General features: G+C 40.5%; 1 protein-coding gene across 2 annotated transcripts; it reads left to right on the top strand.

The window, feature by feature from the left end:
- The first annotated feature begins 474 nt into the window (after window positions 1-474).
- On the top strand, window positions 475-26,578 carry LOC104291944 (6-phosphofructo-2-kinase/fructose-2,6-bisphosphatase 4). 2 transcript variants are annotated; one of them, XM_009891253.1, is made up of 13 exons: window positions 475-586; window positions 4,230-4,326; window positions 6,747-6,813; window positions 8,702-8,776; window positions 9,596-9,652; window positions 9,978-10,099; window positions 11,758-11,965; window positions 12,545-12,691; window positions 12,921-13,025; window positions 14,708-14,837; window positions 15,205-15,267; window positions 18,252-18,316; window positions 26,519-26,578. In XM_009891253.1, exons 1-13 carry the CDS (start codon window positions 475-477, stop codon window positions 26,576-26,578), a joined length of 1,308 nt encoding a protein of 435 aa, XP_009889555.1. The 2 variants fall into 2 exon arrangements, with proteins under 2 accessions (XP_009889555.1, XP_009889554.1); XM_009891252.1 differs by lacking the exon at window positions 26,519-26,578 and adding an exon at window positions 21,552-21,780.
- Window positions 26,579-26,617: the final 39 nt, after the last annotated feature.

Here is a 26,617-nt window from a genome sequence, read left to right as displayed (position 1 = left end):
GTTTTGCTCAAAACCAAGAAAAGGTTGAGCAGTGTTGAAGTCTTGTCTTCAGGATTTTAAAAATTTCTGAATACTGTGTACACCTTGCTCTTTCCTTTCAATGCAAGCACTGAACTGAGGGACATAGGGCTGTAAGATGTCAGTGTCCTTGTTTTGATATTGTTTTTGTATGTCTTAAAACGTGTATGCAAATATATAGGTTTCTTGTCTTCTGCCTGCGTATGACTCACATGTCCAGTGTTGCACTACCACGGACTCGCCCTTCCAAAATTCAACACAGCTTAAGAAACCCGGTTAGGTCCGCTGTGCTCCTGAAAAAAAACCCTGAAAGAGTGAGACACGGTGCATGAGCTGCTTGAATGGTCACTTCCTCAGAGAGCACATGGATTGTAATTTTCCACTGCAGTATAAGCCTTTGCTTTGTGGGAACATTAATGGTGAATCCTAGTTTTCTGTTTTTCTGTTTCAGTATGTATGACCAATTGCCCTACTCTGATTGTCATGGTGGGTCTCCCAGCAAGAGGAAAAACCTACATCTCGAAGAAGCTGACACGCTATTTAAATTGGATTGGAGTGCCTACAAAAGGTGATGGATTTACTTTTGTTTACATCAGAAGGATAGGGCAGCTGTTAGGTGTTTTTTAAACCTAATTCCCAGTAACTTTGTTGCCCAGTTTGACTACTTAAAATCTTTCTGCTTTGTTAACTTATTTTTAAGCAATAGCATACACAGGCTCTCTGTTCTGTTTAGATGGTAATTAATCAAATTCTGGTGATCGTTCATCTACCTCCTGTTCTGCCAAGTGCCTATATCAGCGTTTTGCCCTTGTTCCTTAACGCTTTGGTTCTTCAGTTGGGTTTTTTTTGTTGTTGTTTGTTTGTTTTCCTTCCCCTTTCTTTCTTTATGTGGGTGAAAGGGAATCTCGTTTACAAGAGCAGTCAGCACTTCTGGGTTAAAGTTCTGACTTCTCCATCTTCTTTTCTCTGTGAACTTTGTGCAACGTGTAGTTCTCTGTGTAATTCTTTGTTTAACTGCATTTGTGGAATGAGTTACAGCTCTTTGTCTGAATAGTAAGAGCTCAAGGAACTGAAGCAGCTGATTGTTATCACTGTCTTAAGGACTTTATGTGTGCTTTGAGTGGGAATTGATGGCTCAGATTGGTTACTCCAAGGACCTGGCTGTCGTACCTTGTTCCCGAGGTCCCCTGGTACCTTGTGGACCCAGCTTGACAAGTGAAAAAGACCTAAGTCCATTTGAGGTTCTGAGCAGCAATTTCACCTGACATCTCCTCTGTCTCTGTAGAAGAGAAAGATAGCTTTGGTGTTCTGTGCTTTGGTGTCTGGTGCAGTAATGGTAGCTTTATAGTTATGGCTAGTTAATCATTTAAGTAACATTAAACATGTTAGATCATACTAAAGGGTCGACTTTTGGCTGGATATTCAGAGGTGCATTTCCTAGTAGCTAGAAGTCAAGATGAAGAGCCTATGTTTAAACTGCCTTTGGATTCTTGGCTATGGCTTTTGGAATTAGTGTTTTCTTAAGCTCTTAGAAACTTGTCTAATATGTTTTCAAATGACATGTTATAGAGGATATGTGTTATTGTTTGTGAGAGTTTTCAGGATTTAAATTATCACCGAAGTTTTGACTGTTGTCACATAGGATCACCCTTCTGATGAACAGTATCAGATATTTAGGGACTTCAGTTTTATCCATTACATTGAAGCAGAATAACAATCTAAATACTTTAGCCTATATCCAGGCTGATAAAATGTATAATGTACACGTATGTAGATATGCATATATGTCATTGTGTTGAGAGTTTTGAAAAGCAGTAATCTAGTATTAGACAACAAACAAGGCGCTGTCCACATCTGGCTTATGCTTGCTTGAATATATCCCAAATGCAGTAAAATAAGTAGGGGTGGTCTGCTTCAGTTATAGGAAAAGTTTCATAGGCTACTGTAAGCAGTACATCTGAAAATATATGTGCCTGTGCTTACTAATAATAGTTACAACATTGCTGCCTAATTTTATCTAAAGTTTCTCATATCAATACAAAGTTGCTATATGAGCTTCCATTCGAGGTTGCTGGTTATGGTTTGTCTTTGTTAGAAAGCGTGACTTGGTATTTTCTTGGAAAACCACAGACCCTTCCTGTTGTTTGTGTCATCAGTGATGCAGTTTTACTGAAGCTGAAATCAGTTTAAAATACCTCACTGGCTGAGGGAATAGATGACACGTTGCCTAATGCTTATGGTTGATTGGGACTGAATCGATACATGATAAGTATGGAGTGTCACTAACAGCTGTTACCCTTTGGCTCTTAATGTCTTAAAATTAGTGTGTGCTTAGTATAGTAAATGTTCTTGTTCTCTGAGACAGAAGGTTAAAATTATGAGGTTATGTAAACCAGAGAAGAGGTAAATGCCTTCTTTTCATGTAACATACAGTAAGTAAGCTGGAGAGTTCAAAAGCAAAATGTAGAGGTAAATAGCGCCGGATTGATGTTCATTCAATCATTTTGGCCATCAGTTCCGTGTTTTCTTTTATTGCTTCCAAAATCCTCAGTCGTCTAGAATGGGAAATGGTTAAAAATACAAAGGACTTTTGTCTGGGCTTTTTGAAGGAAATGAGGTCAATTAGATGCCTGAATAGAATTGTGTTGCAATGTGGTTTTTAGATACTAAACTTTGGAAACCTTTTTTGAATAGTTCTGGCTGTGTGGTGGTTGTGATACCAGTTAGCTTTGTGAAACTTTTCCACAGGGGCCGATAACAGTGATAGGCGCTAAAGAGCGTCTCACTAGATAGCACTTTTTCCTTTCCTGTGCATGACCCTATTGCAGTAACTATTCTTTCTTGTGAAATTCATTATCTTTTAATTTTTAAGGGGTTATTGCCTGTCAATACTGGCCATCTGAACTTCTTGCATCTTCTGTTTTTCTTACAGGGAACCTCCTTTTCATGTAGCTAGTATGGCCAGTGCTCATTAAACCTGTCATAGAATAACCTGGATTGTACTATAATCTGTGCCATACAGTTGACCACAAAAAAATGACATCAACATTGTTGAATTAAAAAACCCCTTGGCTTTTGGGGGGATAAACAACATCTATTTCTTTATCCTCTGCTCCCAATCCCAACAGCAATCTATATACATTAGCTGATGGTTGAGCTCTCTTATCCAATGTCTTTTTTTCTTAATTACAACTTGGCAGTTGTGTCTGTTGGTTCTTTTCCGCTTTCTGGAAATGAAGTCTGGCAAGTAGTTACACATTGGCAGCTTCTCAAACAGAATACTTCAGTTTGATCTAATGTTAAAAAAATGCTTTGCAGTTCCGCAGAGAAAACCTATAGGTCAGAAACAAGTTAAACATTAATTGCACTTCAGAGACCTCTATTTTCAGAGCTGCCGAATGAAGTTAATTAGGGTACAGTGTCATTGTCTGCTGTGTGGCAAAACAGAACTGCCTTGCCCTAATCCCTAATCTGATACTGTGACACGTGTATGGCCATAGACCTTATGGACCTTTGCCCAGATAAGGAATAATTTTCTTTGACCACTGTTAAGAGATCACAGTAAGATTATGTTTGGTACTTATGGTGATTTTTGTTTTGTTTACAACTTAAGCATTTTTAAAATATGGAACAGGGGTTGTGAAATAATATGTGCTGATCCTTAAGGAGTAGAAATATTTGAGCAGAGGTTGGAAAAAATGTTCCACAGCTTGAAGTTTTGTTTATCAAAAGCAAGATTGGTTAGTTATATTTAGAACTCTTCCTCGCCTTAATAAGAGTTGAAAGTTTTGGGATGTGCTATCAGAATACTGTTTCATTGCACGTATACACAGAAGAAAAAGCTAGATTATTAGTAGTCCTTTGTAGACTACTGAAATGGACTTTCTACCACCTCTGCGACGGAAAAAAAGTTTCTTTTGTTGTTCAGACAAACTGGCAGACAGAGGCACAGCAACATGGCCAAATGACTCCATTGAGGCTACCTACAGCCCAAATGTTCTTCTGCTATTTCCATGATTTGTTGTTATCTTTGTATTTAAAAACAACCCCACCCCCTCCAAAAAGCCCACAAGAAGTAGTATGATATGTTGACTTTGTACATGCTAAATTATTTTATCTTTGCAAGTAGTTTGGTTTCAAAGCTGTCATAACTTTTGTCATTTTTACGTAAATATCGTTAGTTCCCACTAATACTGGTTTCTTCTTGGCAGAATTTAATGTTGGTCAGTATCGTCGAGATTTGGTGAAAAAGTATAAATCTTTTGAATTCTTCCTGCCTGACAATGAAGAAGGCTTGAAAATCAGGAAGTAAGTTTTGAATGCACAATGCTAATTGTACTAAAGTGGTAGCCTATATAATTTGCTCTTAGAGACTCTTTTAAGTTGTATTTTTGTATGCTCAAGAAGACCCTTAAGATGACAAGGAAAAGAAATTCTAGAGAAGGTGGAAAAGTGATTTGTTTAAGCTGCTTAAAATTTGGGCTATTTTTTTTCCTAATTGCTTCATGTCAAGCATCAAAAACGCAGAGAAGGTAATACTTGGTTCCTTTTCACCTTTCAGTAGGCTGTGACTGCTGTTAATTCCTGCATGTATTCCAGGATATTTTCACTCAAAATGAAGCAGTTTTCACAAATAGTTATTATTTTTCTTACTTTTTTGTAAGGTGTCAGCTAATTGATGTGACTCTTTCTGCTGTCTAATTCCTAAAATGCCATTTTTGAGCCCAAAGAAGAAAAAAGAAAAACCCACATAACTGCTTTTCATTTTGGTTTGCGTACTGGATTTTTTTCCGCCGGAGTACTTCGAATGTATTTCTCATTATCCGTCAAATAAGTGGGAATGAAACACTATTACTCTGTTCCTGAAACTGAGTTTTTGGCTACCACGCTGGTGCTTCATGCTGTCAGTCAGTGCACTGCCTTGAAAATTGCCGTGTTTTGCTAATGCTGTGCAAAGCAAGGCGAGCCCCAGCGTGAACATCTGTGCCCAGACAAAGCACTTGAGACTCCCCTCTTGCCTGGAAAGAGGCTGTGCTTTAATGTAGAGGAAAGACCTTGAGAGGAAAGGGTAGATGAAGAGAAGGTCAGAGCAAGAGGGAACTGCCTCTTTCTTACAGAAGTTCAAATGGGAAGGTCTTTTGATTTTCTTCACCATTCACTGTCTTTTTTAGTATGTTGAGGAAAACATTTAAGAGTGTGCAGTATGAAATGAGAAGGAACAGAAATTTTAGAGGAGTGGAAACAATTTGTTTAGGCTACTTATAATACGGAGTATTTTGTTCTTAGTTGCTTCAGCTCAAGCATCAAAAATGTCTGGACTTTCCTGCGGTCTGGACTTTCTTTTGTGGCTCTTCCTCTGCTTGTCTTCTCTCTCTTCCCTTTCGCCTTCCGCAGCAGTTGAGTATTGCTAAAGTCAAAGGAGAAAAACTTGCATAAGACCCTCCTTATCCTTTGGGACCAAAGAGTAGGTATGAGATGCATTAGCCTTGCAAGCCCCTACCTTTTGCTTAGAGGTCCGGCCAAACCTTTTAACATGCCTCTGTGTCACCTATTAGACTAAATGGTGGGGAATGTAAGACAAAATGGGCTGTGCGAGCTAATCTGCCTAGTTAGCAATGAGTAAAGAGGTTTTGTATTTATTTAGTGAAGACTTGACTGCTGAATCTCAGTTCCTGACATCTGTTAACCATGCTAATGTGGAAATACTGTCAGGATTGAAAAGCCTTCATTTTTCTTTTAAAATAAAGCTGTGCATGCAGAATATGCTAAATATAAGAGGAAAGTTACGTGTTTCAGTCTGGAAGTCAAAATAAGGTAGTAATGCATAGAAAGGCTGTTGCGATGGACAGGGGTTTATGTTGGTACTGCAAAAAGACTGTGCTTATTGGAATTAAATGGGGCTTTGTTCTACTAATGAGTAAATCGTGTACAATGTTAATGTTTCCCTCCAGTATTATTTATGTGCTAGAAATCCTAATGGACTTTGAAGATAATGCTAATGCTGGGGAAATAGGAAAGTTACAAATGAACTTATTCTCATCCAAATTTAACACAAGTGTTACATGGAGGGCTGGGATTTTTTGGTGTTTGTCCCCTCAGTGGTCTCCAGTACTAATTACATTGGTTGGTGACTACAATGGGATGTTATTTCTGTCCCTAATACTTGGTGCTAACTTTGTTTTACTGTCTGTTTTAACAGATCTTTTTGACATAAGCAATTCTTACACAATAGCTCGAAATAGAATTCAATTACTGAAAAATAGTTGCCTATCCGCTTTAACTTAGGGTCACAAGATAAAAGCCTTAAGTTGATATTTTTTCCCCCTTTCTTTGAGAATCAAATAAAGCAGCAAGTATCTGTGAATAGATAATGGAAAAAATAATACAGTTGCAGGGATGATTCAGTGCTGTTACTTTAGGTCAGTGAAAGTTTATGCTGGTTAGTAAAGTTGATGGGTATTCTGTGGTGATGTGTAGTTGTACCAGTTGCACAGAGGAGCACTGGACTGGTCTTTTTTTAGGCAGATGGCCAAGACCACGTTTCCTCAGTATAGCTTTGTTGACCTCTGTTTTTTCCAATGTTTGGAGTGGTGGTGGGGCTGATTAAAAAATATGTGGTTTTGAGAGAGATTAGCTAACATCTACAGGGCACTTTGATCACAATGCACAACTGCATTAATAAAATAACTTTAACTAGCATTTGAGTTTCGCTCTCTTTCATTTTTAAGACAGTGTGCCTTAGCAGCGCTGAATGATGTCCGACAGTACCTCAGTGAAGAAAATGGGCACGTGGCTGTAAGTTTCTTGTTGAAGACACGTTCTTGAGATGCTTCTCTACAAAATAGTGTGTGTCTGCTGGATAATATACCGCTTGAGTAATATCTAATATCTCTTCGATATATCAGATTCTTTTTATTTAGGAGTTGTATGTTAGATCTTCCTTGTTGCTGCAGTGAAAGGAGCACTTAAGTTTGGGGTAATGATGCCATATTGAGCAACCACCTTTGTGATGTGAGGGCTTAAGCGAGGAGAGGGAAACACTAAGAAAAATGTCCCCCTTCTCTCCACATTATATAACGTACTGTTAAACACATCTGTTGTTTTGGTTGCACTTGTGTTTCTATTTGATAGTCTAATGTTTCAAGTGAAAGTTAAGACTTACTGAACAAAAAGCATCCTGGGGTATTGCTTGGCACTTGTGTTACTGACGTGAGAAATCTCTGAAGAGTAGCAGGAGAAACTCGAAGTAAATTGCTGCATATCTGAATATGTAATAAAGGGATGCAAAACATCAGCTGTTCAACTATTGAGGTTACACATTCACATTAACGATATTTTGTGCATAATGTTTTTCTTAAGACTGCTGCACAACTTGGTGGTGTTTTCATTAACTAATGAGGGAAATCAATTAGCTATAATTATAAATTGTGCTGGGACATGAGGTAAACATTGTACTTGAGCAAACTTCATACTTCGGTGCTATGGTCTGAAGAAGCCACAACAATTTATTGTCATTTAGACAGTTATTCAATCACCCAATGACCCCTCCCCACCCAGGAAGGGGAATCGGGAGGAAGCAAGGAAATATAAACAGATTTAATAGAATAAGACTAATTAATATAAATAATACTATAACCCCAATATTGATCCTGATACCAATATAAAATATAGAAGGATTATGCTCAGCCCATTCTATCAATAGGAGGCTGTGCACTCCCAGCAGGGGACAGAAAAGGTGGGACACTGCGAGTGCCACGGCTTCAGGAGGAAGGGAAGGGCTCAAGGGTCTGGCACTGGGGCAAGAAGTTCTCAGGATGGCAGCCATCATAGAAGAGATAACTCCTCAGCAAACTTTGTAATTTATATTGAATGTGACATTCATGGTATGAAATAATCCTGTTGGTCAGCTCGGGTCAAGTGCTCAGGTCTCACTCCTCATCCTTGCACCTGGAGAGCTCAAAACCACTGACACCTTGAAATCCACAGACCGTAGCTGGCTATAAAGTAAATATTTTCACAAATTCAGACACCAGATTCTTCTAAAAATGCAGTTTTCCAAGCATTAGAAGAGACCTTACTGAAAAATAAAATTACTTAAGGATAAATTAATCCTTTGTAGCTCAAACCAAAACATTTGGTAAAACACTGGTATGTTCAGAGCTGAACGTAAGTCCTTGGAAAAATGGCTGCGTATTTCCTTTTCATTCATGGGCAGGATTTACAAGTCTTGCAGGTCTTCTGCCCTTTAAAAGTTTTTGACTTGCATTTTGAATAGCATATTGATTGCAGCATCTTTTTGTTTGGTGTAATATAAGTTCACTAAAAAACTCTGCATTAGTATTTAATGCTGATATGGGGTAGGAGGAAGATTCTGCCCTGTATTATGTGTTAGGCTTAAATTCTGGTTGCGTCTTCCAAATACGGTGTTCTGCTAGTGGTGCTTTCAAAATACTACTCTTTTTTATTATTTAGAAAATAATGTGTGTAAAGTAGGAAAGTCTTTTGGTTTTCTGTTGAGCATGTTGGGGGGGGAGGGGGAGAGGGAAGTGGAAGTGTTTTCATTGCTTTCCTTCACATTGAGGGATTTTGAACCTGTATTTTTGCTGTTACTAATACAGTGCTTTTCAGACTGTGATGCTTTTTAAATTCCTCTCTTTCTCTCTTTCTTCGTAATTATTTCTAGGTCTTTGATGCCACAAACACAACTCGAGAACGCAGAGAAACTATTTACAAATTTGGTGAAGAAAATGGTTATAAGGTGAGTCAGAAGCAAAGGAGTTCTGAGCTAATGCCTGAACAAGTAGGGCAGTAATAACTTTTGCCCTGATCTGTACTCCAAGTTAAATGCACTAGCATAAGCCACATCCTTTCTAGATGATTAGTCAATAGAGCATTTTGTGTTCTCAAGCATTGTTTGTGGTTAAAAGTCAACCATCCTCAGTTTTCTCATCTTTGTTTTCACAGTTTGGAGCTAATCTCTTTTATACTCTTGGTGCAGTTCAGTTTTTTGCTGGAGAAACACGTAGGGAATTCTGTGTTTGTTCCCTACAAACCAAAAACTTTCTGGGGCTTTCTGCTTTCTGTCCAGGATTGTTTGTATTTAGCTGTTCTCCAGTAACCTTCCATTTCCTCTAAACTCATGTCTCCATAAAACCTTTGAGACACAAACACAAACCTCGTCTTAAGTGAGGCTGCTCCATTAGTCCGAAGGCTTCTAAATTATTATTTCGGAATCATTAGTTACTGTTTGCATGGCTGAACTTGTGTCCTTCCCATGTATTTCTTCCTCTTCCATCCTAAATTTTTCTCACTGCAAAATTTTTCTACTTAGAAGCATTGTTAGGGAAAGTAGTACAGAGCATGGTGTTTCAGGGAATGGTAGGCCAACAATTTCTGATGAGAGGGTCTGGAGAAACCTTCGGAGTAAATGGAGGAAAGTTTAAGGCATGGTTCTGTTAAAAAGGGGTTAGAATGGAAGTGACCACATTCTGCTCATGTGTATTACTCTCCAGAGGTGTTTTAATGCATCTTCTTTCTTCCTTCCTTCTGTACATGTGACTTCCCGTTTGGACCGAAGACTTTTTTTGTTGAGTCAGTGTGTGTAGATCCAGAGGTCATTGCTGCAAACATTGTGGTGGGTATATAAAAGTTTTACTTTGCTGCTTTAACTCAAGAGATTTGAAGTAGCTCAGTATTTTTAGAAGTACGTTATAAGAACTTCCGATAGCAAAAAAAATTAACTCCTGTTAATGGAACAATTTTCATTTATTTTTCCGTCCATGTGTATACTAACTCAGAAGTTTAATTCTATGAAGAATAGCTCTTTTTGCTTTACATGTATTTTAATTCACTTCGGAAAATAATTTTTTGTGTTGTGTTCCCCTCTTCCTATTTCTTTAAACTTATATTAAAAAGAGAGAGAAACTTATGCACTACTCTCCTGGTTTTATTTGAAACAGCAAGTGAAACTGGGTAGTCCTGACTATGTTGATTGTAGTAATGATGAAGCAACAGAAGACTTCATGAAAAGAATAGAGTGCTACAAGAACTCGTATGAGACGTTAGATGAAACTCTTGACAAGTAAGCGATGAGATAATACTGTGATTGCAACTGGGTTATTTTAAGATGTTTCCTGAGGGGATGGAGCATCACATATTGGGGGTCAGGGCTTTCTAGTCGTGTTTTTTTAATGGCTTGAGCTCTCTTTCCTTTAGCAAATTAGAGAGAGTTGACTCTGGGAGTGTAGCCTGGAAACTTGCTTGCTTGAGGAAAATTGGCTAATGAGTGTACTCTAGGACAATATTCTTTTTTATTTTCCCACTTAGAGAATGGTGTGATTCTTCTGGGATAGAACCAGCATTTAGAAATAATTCCAGACTTGCTGTAGTGGTTGGTTATTTGTTGTTTGTTCTTTTTTTTTTCTCTTTTTTTTTATATTTAGATGAGAACCCAGTGATTTGTAAGCATAACTTCATTTGTTGACATGGCTAAGATGAATTTTGAACACATCGGTCTTAAAAATGTGACTTACAGATTTATTTATTTGTGCTTGTAAATTATCCTGCAGATGCAGGGCTCTGAGAAACTTTCAAAGCTAGATTATTTGCTCTTATGACAAAGCATTCATCTGTTTTTTTTCATTCACTTTCAACCCTTGAAAGTAAGGTAGGGATGAACCGTGTGAGGAGGAGCCCTGTTTCTCTTGCCTACAGTCCAGGATTTCAGTGCGGGATTTTGAGCTGCAGTCATACCAAGTGCTCCTGGTTTGTTTCAAGACCAGTGCTATAGTGAAAGCTGAGCTGCATTTTAATGTGATTGAGTGTAAGCAGTGTGAAGCTAGTTCAATCAAATCAGTTCATGCATGTAATTTTCTGTGATGGACCTAATGATTGTGCCTGGGTGAAATAGTAATGATTAATTCCAAGGAACGCTAGCAGAGATGAGGTGATGATGCTTTTTTCTCGTCACCTCCATTTGGTTTTATTACAAATTTTCTTGGTTTCTTGTGGTATGATGTCTCAAATGCATCACTAGAAACCGATCGTGGTTATTTTCAGCTTATTAGACTTTTTTCCTCCTTTAAACTTGATGCTACTCTGAAATTACAGCTCAAGACGAGAAACGATAGGCAGTGAAAATTTAAATTAGAACCTGCCTGATGCTGAGAGAAGGTAGTGGTGGGGTAAATTACAGTACTGTTAATAAATAGTTGTTGATAGAGTGGTTGAGCAAATGTCTTGCTTCAGGCTAGTCCCTGGTCCTGATGCTGTAGTTTTTCTGGAAGGGTTAACTGAGCTGGGTCAACAGTGACTGTGCCTTTTACCCCCGCATGCAATCAGACAAATACTTGCTGTGGAAGAAGTGTTTGTAACCTGGAGAAAAACATCTAGTATTGTAAAATATCCGGATACCTTATTGAAACTACCACAGTTGAATGACTCCACGGAATCTTCCTTTCAGTGGGAGGGCTGTATTTTTCAAAGAGTAGGATCTAGATTAGAGAGTCAAAGTGCAAGTAAAGAAAAGAAAGTGATGTGAGCAGCTTACATGTGAAATGAATAGAGTTCATCCCATACCTTTGGAGTATTGCGGTGTTTCCTGGGATTTAGGCATATTCCATGGGTCATTGAGGGTTTGTTTATTGCTTTGGCTTGTTGCCCCTTTGTTTTATAATGAGAGAGAGGATGGGAAGATTGTGTGGAATCTTACTGTTTTTTGTTGTTGTTTGCTCGTGAAAGGGATCTTTCTTATATTAAAATTATGGATGTCGGAAGGAGTTACCTTGTGAACAGAGTAATGGATCACATCCAGAGCCGGATTGTCTACTACCTCATGAATATCCATGTGACTCCTCGGTCAATCTACCTCTGTCGCCATGGAGAAAGTGAACTCAATCTGAAAGGGAGAATAGGAGGAGATCCTGGACTGTCTGTCAGGGGGAAAGAAGTACGTACCTCTTGAACAAGTGGGACTGGGTTTTGTGACTATCTATGCATGTGTGCAGTTTGTGCTGTGTAATTACAGCTGTCTTCCTTACACCCTTTTCCTCTTAACATTTTTAAGAAGGATATTTTTAGATGCGTATGTGGGTAGTGGAACCCGGATGGACACCCTTTGAGTGTTGTGATTTGGTATGTGCTCTTTTATCTGTTTCTCTTTCTGTGGGCTGAAATTCCTCTTTATTCTACAGCACAAAGCAGTTGTCAGGAGGACTTTATTTTTTAACTGTATTTTTGTAAAATCCTGACTTATTGGGTAATTGGGAAGGTTCACAAATTAAAGCTGAAAGGAAAATGCCTGGAGGTAAAGATGGGAACTGCAGAAAACTTGCTACTTCTTTGTATTCCTTCCCTTCTCTGTCCCTCTTGGTTTAACAAAATGTGTTGTATTTCTTAGCAAAAACTTAGACGGAGCCTTTTGGAAAAGTTATAATGAGTGTACAGAGGCTAGAGCCTGTGTGTTCCAAACTGAACACAGTGTGTTGGCTCTGTGCCCTCATCCAGTTTCTCATGGTTTTTCTTTCAGTTTGCCAAAAGCTTGGCACAGTTTATTAATGAGCAGAATATCAAGGACCTGAAAGTTTGGACTAGCCAGATGAAGAGGACAATTCAGACTGCTGAAGCCTTGGGAGTGCCTTACGAGCAGTGGAAGGTTTTGAATGAGATAGATGCAGTAAGTTCTTCTTTTCTAAATATCTAATAAGTTGCTTAATGATTCTTTCTGCCCACATCTGAGCACGGCTGAGTATCCTGTTTGTTGTGCGTCACAGTTTTGTCTTTAAGTGTCAGAGTAACAAAATGCAGTTGTTAAAGATTATTTATGTATGGTTTTATTTAAGGGTGATATCTGCTTTTTGCAATGCTGGAAAGACATGCTTTTTAATTATTTTTATTACCTATAGGGAGTGTGTGAAGAAATGACATATGAAGAAATACAGGAAAATTATCCGCTTGAATTTGCACTGAGAGACCAAGACAAGTACAGATACAGATACCCTAAAGGCGAGGTACCCTATTTTTTTCTCTCTTAAGGTGAAGGGCTTCCTTGTCTTCCTTAATACATGCATGCTGGTTTTAGGAAGGAAAAATAAAAATAATAAAAAGGTTGTTCCTTTCTCCAGGGTAAAGCACACAGGAGCTTGCAAGGATTGAGCCCAGACCATTTAATTTGATTCAGGGCTTGAAAAATAAAACAATAGACTTGGAAAAAAAACAGTTGAGGGCTTTGATCTTGTGGGCTTCGTTCCTATGCTGGTCCTGCAGTGATAAAGCAGGAAGAATGATTGCAAGGCTTCAAACTATTGCATATGCAAACGTACTGCCAAGATTGCCTTTTTCTATTCATCCTGGCTGTAGATAATGGCTGTTTTGCATGCAGTTCTGGCTGAAACGCTAGGGAAAGCTGTAGCCACGTTGGTCTTCCACTTTAATAAACTCCTTGCCTTTGGGGGAACAACTTGCTGACAGCTTTTCTAAAGCAAACCCATTACGGCGCAGCAATTACCAGATGGTCACACGGGCTGAGGCTGGAGGGCAGCGGGGCGGAGGGATTTGGCCCAGCTGCGCGGCTGTTTGTGAGCTCCGAGCTCTTCCTCCTCAGCAGTCGGGAGTAATCACTGTGCTGAGGGCAGCTTGTGATAAGAGCAGTGTTCTGGCGGCTGTGACCCCTGTCTCGCTAATGAGGCAGTCATTAAGCTGCAAAGTTCTCCTAATCCATTTGAACAAGGAGTGTTTGTTTTTCAAACTGATGCCATCCTCTAGGACGGTGACAAACATTTCCAACTCCCTCATCCCCTCGGGCTGATGAGTTGATCTGGGGCGTTTGTCAAAGGCAGTTTCTCTGTGGCCAGTAACGGTGGCAGGGCTCTGCGCAGCCTCCCTGGAGACTGCTGGATTTCTCTTCCCACGGTCTGAATCAGCAGTGCCACTTGCCAAGGGGGCAACAGCCCCCCTGCCTGCCTTGGGACCAGGGTGACCCGTGGTCGTGCCCTCTCCCGCTGGGTGATGTGCTGCATCCTCCGCACGGGCAATGCATGACATGTCTTGAAAGTATTGTCTTTACTGTGCATGTGAAAATTAACTTAAGCACACACATGTAGAAATCCTGCCACTTACCTGCGGCAGCAGATTCACTGTGCGTGTTCCATGTAGGACAAGTTGCAAGAGAAATCCGGCCTCCTTGCTTTGTGACTTTTGGTGGGATGGTGGCTGCCATCACCAGGCTGGTTCATCAAGCCCACAGTTTGTTTTCAAAGGGCAGCCTGAACAAGTCAGGCTTTGTGAACAGTTCATATGCTGACTGTAGGCTGGGCTTCCCAGATTTTTGCTTGGAAGAGAGATGCTTTTGAAGCTGTATGAAAAATAATGTGGAGGGCTTAACCTGTGTGTTTGCAGGTGCTGTGAATTAAATCCAAGGCATTTAGTGGAAATTCTTGATCATAGCGACTAATTTAATAAATCTTTTCCATGAGGGAGATATATTTTGTCATATATATGTTCTTCAATATTCTGGAAGACCTGAACTGTGTTCTTGATTTAAGGAAAATTATTACTACAGTATTTCTCTGTACACTAATGTAACATTTAGAAGGTGATTAATATGAAAGTAAGATCCACTTTGTATACATATACTGTTTAAAGAGTTTGCCCTTTTTAATGTGCTGTGTATTTCTCCTCCTCCCCCACCCAGTCCTATGAAGACCTTGTTCAGAGACTGGAACCAGTAATTATGGAACTTGAAAGGCAGGAAAATGTGCTTGTCATATGTCACCAAGCTGTCATGCGCTGTTTGCTCGCATATTTTCTTGACAAGCCTGCAGGTGAGTTTTCCTTGATATATTACAAGTGGACCATTTTTTTAGAACTTTATCGATTAAAGTTCTAAACAGTGGATTCTAACAATTTCCTTTATCAGCAGAGGGTGGTTGTGCTAGGCAAGTTCGCAAGTGTAGTTTTTTTTGTATTTGACCTACATGTGTTAATTTTGTGGGTGATTTTTATTGAGCTGTTTCTCACCTGAAAGGCTATAAAGTTTGGTTTTCTGCAGCTGTTTGAAGTGCCAGGGAATAAAACATGTACAGGGTCAGATAACAGGAGAGTTTTTAGTGGTTGGCCTATAACATAATAGAAAAGTTAAATGGTTTTGTGATCTGTATGTCATATGTAATTTGTTGTTCAATTTCTCAGAACAACTGCCTTACCTGAAGTGCCCACTGCATACTGTCTTAAAGCTAACCCCGGTGGCTTATGGTAAGTAGTATTAAGTATATATAACTTACAAGTAACTATACTGTTACTTATGTCTGTGTCATCAGTGAAACTTGTGAAGCATTTCAATTAAAACACATTTTTCTATGTTAGAATTGATGAATCCTTTGGTTTACATTTGCTTTGCCTTGTGCCAGAAAATAGTATGTATTGGTGAAGGCCTGAAACTCCAGTGGCTGCAACTGCTGGTGGACAGTTTTCTTTTGTACTCAGTTCATATGCTGTTTCACTAATTCTTCTGGCAAACCCGTGCCATCTACATGTGTCTGGTTCAGTAAGATACAAGTTTTTATTGATGTATTTGATGGTATTGCTTTTTAGAAGACAGGCAAATTTACATTTATGTAGGTTTATCATCTTACAAAGGGTGTTCTCCTTACCCTTAAATAACTGTGTTCTCTTTTCCTGAAGTATTTGTTTGTGGACCTTTGTGAACTTACCTTGTTTGTTGGCATACATTTGTCAGCAGCTATTCTCAGTGCTTAGCTCAGGGGCTTTAAATGAGATTTGCCACTAGCTTGTAGAGTGTGGGTATGGGTTGCAACATGTACTTCTTAGGTTTTAGGCTGATTGCTAATTAAGTTCTGTGTGTGTTTCAACCTCAGGCTAACACGTGTGTGCTGTTAATTTTCTTGAAGTGATGACTTAATTATATTTTCTGATATCACACTTCAGAAGATTATTTATAGTCAAAGAGAACTATCTGTATAGCTTACCAGGAACTGGATTGCCAAAATAATGCTAGTTGAGTTACCAATCGGAAATACATAGCTGTCTTTGATTATCAGCTTTGAAAATTAGCAGTCTAGACTTTACTTTGTTTGGGGTTTTTTTTGTCCAAGTTTCAAATAAAGTTGAGACAGAGTAACTAGCTGTTACACTGGGAAATCTGAAGATATTTTTGTCATTTAATTGCAGTGTTGTCCTACAGTAAGTAATAACCATCTATGCTTTGGTGACATCTGGTGTTCCTAGCCTAGCATGACAGGTTGGAGTTTTGAAAATGGGGAGGTAGAGCAACTAAAACTTTTTTTTTTTTTTTTTTAAAAGGCTTAATTTTTGGAAACCGGATTCTCTTGACTGACTAGTCTTAGCCTGTTTCCACAGATAGCTTTTGGGGTGAGTTTTTTTAGTGGGAAGGTGGGTGACTTTTAAGGGGGCCTGGATGTTTGCAGTATTTACTTGCCCGCTAAATGAGGAAGAAAAAGAAGTAGTATGAAATGCTGACCTTTCACTTTGACTTCAGTGAAAGAAAGGCCATGGTTCTTTTTTAAAGTGTTTCATACGTATGTCTGATTAGCACATTTCAGTTGACCTACTTTTTGGAATTCGACCATTTGAAAATACAAGGGCTGCGTAAACTATTTATACACTGATATTCTATAGCATTATTTCAAGTTGATATCATCACTTGGCTCCAGCGAGGCAGGATGCAGGATCAAACATGGTGTGTTTAATATCTTGCAGCTAATCCTGTTCTGGGGTAACACCTCCCTTAGGGGGTTGCTCTTCCTGGCGTTTGTCATTCCCGCCCTGCGCATCTGATCTTTAGTAGGGGAACATCTGTTACGGCCTGGCAGTTGGATTAGGACAGAGTAGACTTTTACTCAACAACCCAGTGTAGTGGTGGTCTGTGTGGGAGCACACAGGAAAAAGAAACTGCATCCTGCTGTAGGTATAAACTTGCTTGTTGGTAATTAAAAATGAGTTGGGAGTACGCACATTTTAATTACTGTGGAATAACTCGGGTAGCGGTAAGGGTTGAGAGGTCGCTGTGGAAGCGTGTCTGCTGTGTAACCCGTCCTTAGGAAAGGCCAGCGTTGGGGACCAGAGCTTGCTTTTGCTTGGTGTCAGGGGTCGCAATGGATCTGTGAACAGAAGGATGACTTGGGCACTCCTCCACTGGGAGATGTGCTCTTTTCCCCTTTAAAATATGTTTTCTTGTTGACTGTTTCTCTGTGTGCTGGCCCTGCTGCAGCGTTCGCTCACAGTGTTTGTGACAAATGGGGTTTCTCAGAACAGGATTCCTGAAGGGAAGGCAAATATTTGCCCTACTTTTTTTTTTTTTTTTTTTTTTAAGTGCAGTGGCTTTCTAAGAAAAGGCTAAAATCACCTTTCTCTGTCATGTAGTAATTCTATGGAGTGTGTTACGACTTTAGGAAATTAAGCAGAAAATTCTGAAACCTGTTTGTGATAGAAGATGGACTCTGTGGTATGTCAGAGGAATTTGACTATTAATGAATGTTGTGTAGGGTAGTGGTAGCTTATGAAAGTCATGTTCGTGTGAGATAAGACACTTTTTGGCAATCGGATATTGCTTAAAATGGTGTGGCCACAGTGTATTGAGTCATTATAATTCTCTAAGTGGGTCAGGTTATACTACCTGAGTAATAGTTGTCTTTTCTGACTGTTTAATTTTTCCTTGCTTCTCCAGATTTTTCCATTTTTGGGTGAAAAGGGGAAGTTGCTTTTCAGAAGTCAACTTTAAAGTTCTGTTTAGCTGGGGGTTAAAACTCTGGTTTGCGCACACAGAGGAATGGTGTTGCTAACAACACGCAGCGTACCTTCTCGTAATCATGTTTATGTTTTAAAAAATGAGGGCATCATTTATCTTCTGTATTACAATGAAATTCTGAGAAGTCTAGGATGTTTAAAAAAGCAGAAAGATACAAGTGAGAGCTTTCTGACTGAATGTTGTTCATGTATGTTTAAAAATGGGAATTTGTTTCAAAGAAAATAATGATAAAGCTAAGGTGAGAGTAAGACAAAGATTATCAGATTGAGAATAATGTTCATCCTGGTGGAATCTATCATTTCAAGAGCTTCAGCTATTCAGAATTTGGAAAATTAGTAGAAATCAGAAGGGGGAAATGATTAACCTTCACCAACTCAAAATTAGATTGCATCTTTACTATAATTTTATTTTTAAAGCAGACCACTTCTAAAAATGTGTTTTCTATCAACAGGATGTAAAGTAGAATCTATATTCCTGAATGTTGAAGCTGTAAACACACACAGAGATAAACCCGAGGTAAGAATATTTTTCAGCTCTTAGAACTTTACGTAATGTACTAGCTGAGCTGATTTCCATTGTCCTTGCGGTTAAAAGTGATTTCATAACTCAGCTGAGCATATTTAATTTTACATATCAAGCTTTACTACTGGTTTGCTGTCGGGGGACGAGGGAAATCCTTTTCATTGAGCAAATTTATCTTACATACACGCTCTAGCTGGAGTAGTTTATCTTCAAAAAATGAATGAGAATTTGAAGATACGATATCAATGTAAAAACTGTATAAAGTTCTTCCAGGCTTTGTCATTCAGCAGAAGTAGCGTGTAGTCAAAAAGTACGTTGTTAGGAATGCCACATTTATTTTGGAGAGAGTAAATAATGAAATAATCAGCTTTGTCATCACTGTGATCATTGCTGTATGAAAAAGAGGAATTGATGATGCCGCCTGTGTTTTAAACCAGAGCTGGAGAGGAAGACTAGCTCTTGGGATACGGCAGAACAACTGGGGAAAAGGAAATTGAGTGTATTTGTACAATGTAAGTGGAGATAAGATGTCAGACCACAGCAGCTTTGTACTCTCCCTGTGTCAGGCATGCTGTTCTGTGTGCTTCTAAGTGTTCACATGAGCTGAGGTTGATCCTGCTGCTCACGCAAAGCTCTTCCTTTGCTGCATTATGAAAATTATGTAAAATGTGTCATCATTAAAAATGGCTGGTTCCCTTGCAGATCCTAATGCTACCAGGTATGGCACTGATTCCTTGCTGAGGTTATGAGCCATGCCTGCCGGCGAGTTAAAACTTTGATAACATGAGAAAAAAGGGCTGTTTGTGACAGTTTTCAGAACAGTGGTTTATGGTGAAAAGGAATATAGTGATAAATGTCTCTATATGTCTGTATTCAATCAGGCATGTGGCACAAAATGCCTTGCTTATGTGAGGGTACACATTTGTGGCAGTTGTGCAGGATTCATGCTGGAGGGGTCTGCAAAGAAGTTTTGTTTTAATGACTCGGGTATTTTGTGTTCTGAAAATACTGACTTCTGGTCATTCATGGCCATGACATTTTCTATTAGATAGCCATGTTGCGTATTTCCTCTCTCTGCCCCTTTCTCCGTTATTGTTCTGCTTTACCACTTTTGTGTCTTACTCTGGTTTGTTAGGTTTAGGAAATCCATTCTGTTTTCACAGTGCCTAAAAGGTGTTGGAGAAGCATGGTGAAAATAGATGAGCATGTCTTAGCGCAGGTGTTAGCTTATCTGGGTTAAATAACGTAGATCAACTGAACATCTTTAGTTTGGCTGTTAAAATATTGGTGCTGAATTTACAGCTTGTGAAAGTGTCTTGGGAATTGCTGTTGGAAATACCGCTTCTTTAACTGAAGATGTTTATATCGAGGGGCAAAGCTCTGGCTGAACCCCCAAGTGACTCTTAAGGTGTCTGGCAAGTGATGTGGCTATACTGGCATTGGCGTTGGGTGGTTGTATTTCAGGTGCACGAAGAGGATCATGCAGATAGTTGCACTGGAGTGAACAAAAGACACAAGACTGTTTATTTAGAACAGAAATAAATGGAGTTAATGAATTTTTAAAAAGAAAAAAAGGAGCAGAGGTATTTTTATTTAAAAGACCCAAACACTTTTCTTCCTCTGCCTCTAAAGAAACCCAGACCCAGAAGTATGGGTGAGATATGGTGCTCATTTAGTAGGGCTGAATGAAGGACTAAGTTGATCCTGTCTGCATTTAAATGCTGCTCAGAGGATGTAAAAAATTCAAAAAGCTTTCATTTACATCACCTACGAAAATGTTAATTACTTCTGTAAAATTAAATTTTCAAGTAGTCTATTGAAGTCAAAGCATTTAATTAAATGCAGCCTCACAGATAACAACATTGTTAAACAATGAAACTATTTGATTAAGAATTGCCCAGTGTGCTGTTCTGTGCCCCCACAAGTAATTTGTAGTCTGTGTTTCAGAACAGTGCACTCACTCCTTTTTGGCTTCAGCTGAAAGCATCTATTTTCAGGCTGCAGAAATGCATACAAAGCACTAAAGTATTTTGTTTATAGCGTGTGTAAACTTCATTGTATGATGATGATTTGTCTGAAGTGGATTGAAGCCTTGTGTTTGTCAGCATTGTAGTGGCTTAAGTTCCTGACCTTTTCAAATGAAGGAGTCTGTAGTCTTTTTACTGAAAACAATTCAGGGGAGTTACTTTAGCTGTTGCTTAGGTCGCCTCTTTGGGCCAGCAAATGAGCACTGGGGTAAAATGTCTACTTTACACCTCTGTCTTAGTGGATGATAGATAGGGAGAGTGCTCGTAGCAAGAAACCCAGATCTGCTTTTTGATTTTCTTGCGGGGAAGGGGAGAGAGAAATGTTACTGAAAACTGTGTTTGCTTACCACAGTGTAGAACAAGTAAGACTCATGCAGCCTATCAGCAAGAAGTTTGAAGAATTGGCAGTGCCTTGGCCTAAAATGGGCCAAATCTTAGGTCAAGATCTTAGAAGGAACTTCAGAACAGTTTATTGTAGTCTGCTTTCTTGGTAGAAGGGAGAATACGAATTGCACAGTCTTTGGTATTTGCATGAGGTGGTACCACGGCAGGTGATTCCTGAGCCTGGTTCTGCGTGGCTGCACGCATTCAAGGCTGTGCTTCCTAGGGCGGGTGTTTGGCAGCACTGGGGGTTTGATTTTTCTTTGGGTTTGAATAATCTGCTGCATTGAAAGTCATGTTTTTTTCTACAGCCTCTGCAAAATGAGGTGAAGTCTAGTTTGTGTGATCAGTCTTGAAATGGTTAAGGTGTCTGGGAAGAGGTTTTTCTGTTTTGTTGGGTGTAGTACATTGCCTATAACACAAACAAAGGTTAAAGTCTTCCCTTGGGAAAGATGTATATGGTATAGTTCAACAAAGCACTGCGAGTTGCTTAATGGATAGATGTGTATGTGTTGAAGCACGCGTTTAAGTGGATTCCTGCTTGGGCCTGTAAAAGACTTCCTCCTGAACATGAATGACTTCAGCTTTTGGTAATATTATCGGCATGGGATCAGCGATCACTGTCGATGTGTTTTCCTGCTGTCTAGTTCTGGGACACTAACCAGTGGTCAGTGTGCTGCATTCTCGGGGTGTGGGGGGTTGAAAAATCTCTGCTTTTAAATAAGTACAGCTGCAAACTTGTGAAGGAATCTGATTGGTATTTTTGTTGCTCTTACTGCTGCATGATAAATATTCTCCTCTGTATTTTTATTATTATACAGAATGTAGACATTTCCAGACCTCCCGAGGACGCTCTTGTAACAGTCCCTGCTCATCAGTGAATCCTGTGTGCTGATCAACTATCGAACTTGGGGTGCTGTTTTCATCCTACTACTTCAAAATAAATTGAAAAACTAATCATTCCAATCACTTTGAAATAAAAGAAGCCCCACCCAAACCCAGCAACTCAAAACCCAAACCAAATGTTTGTACAGCGAATGACTTGAAAGAAATTATCAGATCGCAATAAAGCTGTATTGGACTGGTTAATTTATTGTGGATGAGTTATCAAATGTTGATCGGCTGTCACTGGAATGCTGTTTTTGTAAATTGCTATTATTTAAAGATCCTGCAGCATTAAGTTTTACTGTAACAGCCGACAGTCCTTTAATGTTTGTTGGAGCGTGTCTATGAAAGCCATGAAACACAACATCCTGTGGGAGATAAGAAAAAGTTGAAGTTTGTTTTCTAGGCACCGGTATTGTCTGTTTCAGTGCCCTTGGGAGTGATTGGACTGCTGTGTAGCATAAAATAACAATCCATAGTTACTGTAAAACCTTAATCCTGCTGATCCATAGCACTAGTGCTTTAGATGTGCTAATTAATGATGTGCTGTTTGAGGTAGCAAGTTTTCACTTCGTTCCAGAGCAATTATTCAAAGTACAGGAATGTGTATAAATGTTTTTGTTTTTAATATATGACTTTCCTTAACAGCTGTTCTGCATTAACTAAGCTTTAGGGTTTGTCTGCTGGCAGAAGTGATTGTAGATTTCTTCTTTTCCTGCTTCTTGTATGGTCCTGAGCGATCAAGTGTTTACAGCTCTGCTCTGTATGTTTTGTACCCAGATTTTATCTAGGCTACAATAAGCAGTGTTGGCCATTTCAGAACGTGGAAGCAGAGTTAGCTTGATGATTTTGTAGCTGGGTCGTGACTTGCCTTGAAAGGGATGGAAATGGGAGGGATTTCCTCTCTCCAGTAGACTTGGGATCTCAAACCAGCAGCGCACACCTCCTAAACCGAATCACAGCAAAACCTTTCACAGGCTGCAGAAGACTGCAGCTTGTCTGAGATGTGGTGCTGTGCCTCGGCTCTTTGCTCTGCGATGTTGCAGTGGGCAAAACGAGGCAGTGGGAAGCATCGGTACCGTTGAAGCAGCTTTGTTTAGGTAGCATCGAGTCTGGGAAAGGCAGAAAATCACCGAATCCTGGAACTGTTTTCCGTGAGCAAGAGTGGCGTGTTGTGGAAAGCTTTTATCGGTCAGGTTTCTCAGGGGGTATATTTTCCTAAACTGGGATTTTGGAGGAAAAAAAAGCATTACATATCTGCATGTCTAAAATCACACTGAAGTTTTCAGAGGTTTATAGCAATCGGGAATGTCTGATATAACCAAATAACCTCCTGGCCAGAGAGCCTTCCGCTGTACCGCTTGGTATTTAGTTAAACCGGTGTCCCAGGATGGGCTGAGACTGGGGGGGAACCCAGATTATTTTCCTCCCTTTGTCGTTACTGTGACGCAGGAGTGTGTTGTCACTTTTCTGTGTTTAATTGCCTCAGCCTCTTGGCACGTGCTTTGCCATGAAAAATGCCACAGAGGAGGCGATCAGTTTACCTGACAGTTGAGGTAAGGTAAGGACACTGGCTGTAGTTGGGTATGGAGAAGCCGTGCTGAGATGGCTCGGGGTGCTCCCACCTCTGCTGGGCCACGACTAAGGAATACTGTGTGAATTTAAACTAAATGCATTACATTTTTGGCGGAGCCAAAATCTGCACAGGCATCTGCTATGGAAAAACTGAGTTTTGCTGTTTGAAAAAGGATGGCTTGGGCTGTTGGAGGAAACGGAGGGGGAAGATGGAAGGGGCAGGAACTTGGCTGGAGAGGAAAGCCGGGCTCGTGTGCTCTGCAGCCGGCAGAGGTTGCGGAGGGAGGGAAGCGGCAGCAGTGCCCAGGGCCCTCCATCCCTGCCAGCTGCTGCCAGGCCCGATTTCCTGGGGCTGCAGCTGCGTGGTGTTCTCTTCGCTGAGCATAATGCTCGTTGTGCTGATGTGTGCAACGGAGTTGAAGTGGATATTTAAAAACAGTTTTGCGCTCTAAGGGGTCTCTGATTACAGCAGGATTGCTTAATAGTTCTCTCTGGTTTATTTTCTCGGTAAAAGAAAGCCTGACGCTGGGCGGGAAGCAGCAGTGACAGTTTGTGGCACAGTTCGGTGAGGGAGAGCTGGCTGATAAGAGTACTGGATTGTTTGTATCATGCTGTTTATTTCTCTCTTTATGACTGTGCTGGTTGTTCAGCTGTGCAGGGCCTTTAGTAACTGCATCTGCTTCGGCTGTTTTCATGGCTCATGTGCCCTTCAGAGCTCTCTTCCCTAGAGGAGCCTTCCTGTGAAGTCTTCCCGCTCTGCTGTGAAGATTGCATGGAGTTAATCAAAGTAAAACTGAAATGGCAGACACCGTGCTGTTCAGAGACCCGTAACGCTGTTTCTGGAGGAGGCTCTGTTCTATAGGGGAAAAAAGGTGCAAAGCAGGGGGTACTGTGACGAGGAGAAGAGGAGCAGTGGTATGAGCGGGTGTTTGAGTTAATCTACGTGAGCCATTCCAGAGGGGCTGGGTGAGATGGGCGCTTGTGCAAGGCAGAGGGAGCCCGGGCTGACCAAGGGAGAGCCCGTATGCCTTGGTCGAAATAGTATTTTAAAAAGGTGTGTGTTGTTTTTATTCCCACTCCTGCGTTTCCCCGGCTGTACAGACCGTGTTGCTGCTGGTGTGTGGCAGTGGCAGTCCTGTTCCCAGGGCGGTGGTTTCTCCAGGGGCGCTTCGGTAAGGCACTGCTGAACAGTTGCAGGGACATCTTTTGGTCCCAAAAGTAAGGCTAAAACCTCAGTTGTCTTTCTAAGAAGCAGCATGGATTTTGTTGCATGACTTTTCTCTCTCGATGCCTATGTTCTGGAAGCAGGTACAAACCCAGCTGCTGTAATCTAATCTAACGTGATCCCTGAGAGTGGGAATCCATTTACCGTTAATGAAGATACTGGTCCCTCTCTAAGCCTCGGTTCATCTGGTCTTGCAGCTGGGTGTTCTGTTTGTCTAATAAGCCCTAGGGTGTGCTCATTAGGGTTTATCCCAGACGGGGTTTTCTTTCTTCACTGTGACAGTTCAGTGTGCGTCTCTTCTACAGCCTTTCCCCCTTCCTATTTACTCAGAAGGACTTCTTGCTTTCAACTTAGTTGAATGCACGGCGATATTCCCTCTTGGGTCTGTCTCAGTTGCTGCTTTCATCTGATACCTCTCATTGACTTCAGTAAGCTGTATCTTCTGCCTTGTCTTCACCACCTTGTATCCTTTTAGTTTCACATTATTGCTCTCTAGCTCTTGCTGCTTGTGGACTAATTTCCAGTACCTCTCCAATTCCTGCGTATTGATGCTCCATTTCATGCTCCATTTAATTTTCTTTGAATCAACAGCAGATGCTTGGCTTAAAAGATTTTAGCCAATATTCTTGGAATGCCTGTGGAGGCATCCCCACAGTCCTGAGGAACTTCTGGGTATATTGCACCAGTTGCTAAGAAAAATACAAATAAGTGAAACATGCCAGCATGCTTTGGGTTTGGTGGATGGTTTGTTGGGGTTGTTTTTTTTTTTGTTTGTTTTCCTTGTAGTAATGCAGAGTGTGACTGGTTTTGCCAAGTCCTCACGTTCTTAGGTAGATGCTGAAGCTTTCTCGGTTTCCTTTGCTGCAGAAGAGGAAGCTGTAGAAGCCTCTTGCTGAAATAGGAGTGTTGTTTTTCTTTCCTTTGAAGGGAGAAGTTAAGAGTGGGGTGGGCCACATGCTGGTGGCTGCAGAGATTTCCAGGACTTGGACAACTCTGCCCAGCAGCATTCATGTGTGTCTTCTGGGAAACCTTGGTGTGGTGGGTGTGTTCATGGTGGAAAACAGGGTGATCTACCCAATGGCTTGAAGGCTGGTGAGAACAGAAAGGGCTGACATTACTGTAGGAGAATTGGTAAGGGTAGATGATGGTAAGTGATGTCGGCACACTTCAACCACCAAATCAAATCTGGTGCTCCTTGTTTATCTCCTGTTTTCATAAGAATTAGAAACTGGGGTTGGGGAGGGGAATAACGTGCTTTTCAAGTTGATGTGTTTTGGCTGGTGGAATTGTGTGTACGCTGTCTGAGAGCGTGTGCTAGTGGGGCTCTCCTTTTCCTCGAGTTAGGCTGAAGAGACTTGTTTTGAAAGTAAAGTCTAATAAATGTGGTTATAAAACCACGGAAACATTATCTGATGTCACTGTGACATCTGCCAGCATGCCCGTGTATCCTGAAGTGCATTTAAACTTTGTTACCAGCTCTTTAGGGGGTTATTCAGAGTTCTTCCAGTGACTTAGCTGCCTGCAGACAGGGTCAGAATTAGCTTTACAGCAGTTGGTGTCGAGGAGTCATTTCCCAGAGGGTGCTCGAAACAAGGACAGATGGGCTTCCCTCCCACCGGGTTTTATCAGTTCTTGTGTGGTTTGTGAACTTTGCTGTGTGGTTCTGGGTTTTCTTACACTATATGCATAAAGAGTAGAAGAGGTAGTGGCTTAGAAAAATGTGGTTAAAAATGGTGGTTAGAGGAAAAAAAGTCTTAGAAAACAAAACGCTGTGACCTGCATGTGGTGTACAGAGACTGATTGTCCTGCCAGACCCGGTGTAACGCATGTCTTAGAGATGCTTTTTCCCTGGCAGCAGAGAGCCTGTGTTTGGGTGTCTGAGGGACTTGGGCTCTGCGAAGCGCTTAGTGGCTGGGACGAGGTCTGAGCCTGGCTTCTGACTTCTGCTCATGGGATCTTTCCGTGTGTTTTGCAAAACATTGTGAGGAAATAAGCATTAAAACTTACTCATCTTTTGCCTTGCATAATAGCCGTGTGTTAGGCAAAACTGCGGCTGACTGTGAGACCCTTGCTTTAAAACCTTTTTTGTCTTTAAATTTGCAGAATGTAGGTGTGGATCGGTCGAGAGAAGAAGCTTTGAGGACAGTACCGAACCACCTATAGCTCCAGTGCCCGGGGGCGGCAGCCCTTCCTCCAGCGCAA

The sequence above is a fragment of the Charadrius vociferus genome, unplaced genomic scaffold, assembly GCF_000708025.1.
Source record: "Charadrius vociferus isolate BGI_N301 unplaced genomic scaffold, ASM70802v2 scaffold758, whole genome shotgun sequence".
NCBI lineage: Eukaryota > Metazoa > Chordata > Aves > Charadriiformes > Charadriidae > Charadrius > Charadrius vociferus.
Note: the sequence above shows the minus strand (reverse complement) of the source record. Positions and strands in the feature narration are given on the sequence as shown.

Bases quoted from the DNA above. Each gene is read 5' to 3' on its own strand.
- LOC104291944 (XM_009891253.1), top strand. From the start codon at position 475: ATGACCAATTGCCCTACTCTGATTGTCATGGTGGGTCTCCCAGCAAGA. The intron at 9,653-9,977 runs GTGGGTATATAA...TATTTGAAACAG, and splicing joins TCATTGCTGCAAACATTGTG to CAAGTGAAACTGGGTAGTCC. The intron at 11,966-12,544 runs GTACGTACCTCT...TTTTTCTTTCAG, and splicing joins TGTCTGTCAGGGGGAAAGAA to TTTGCCAAAAGCTTGGCACA.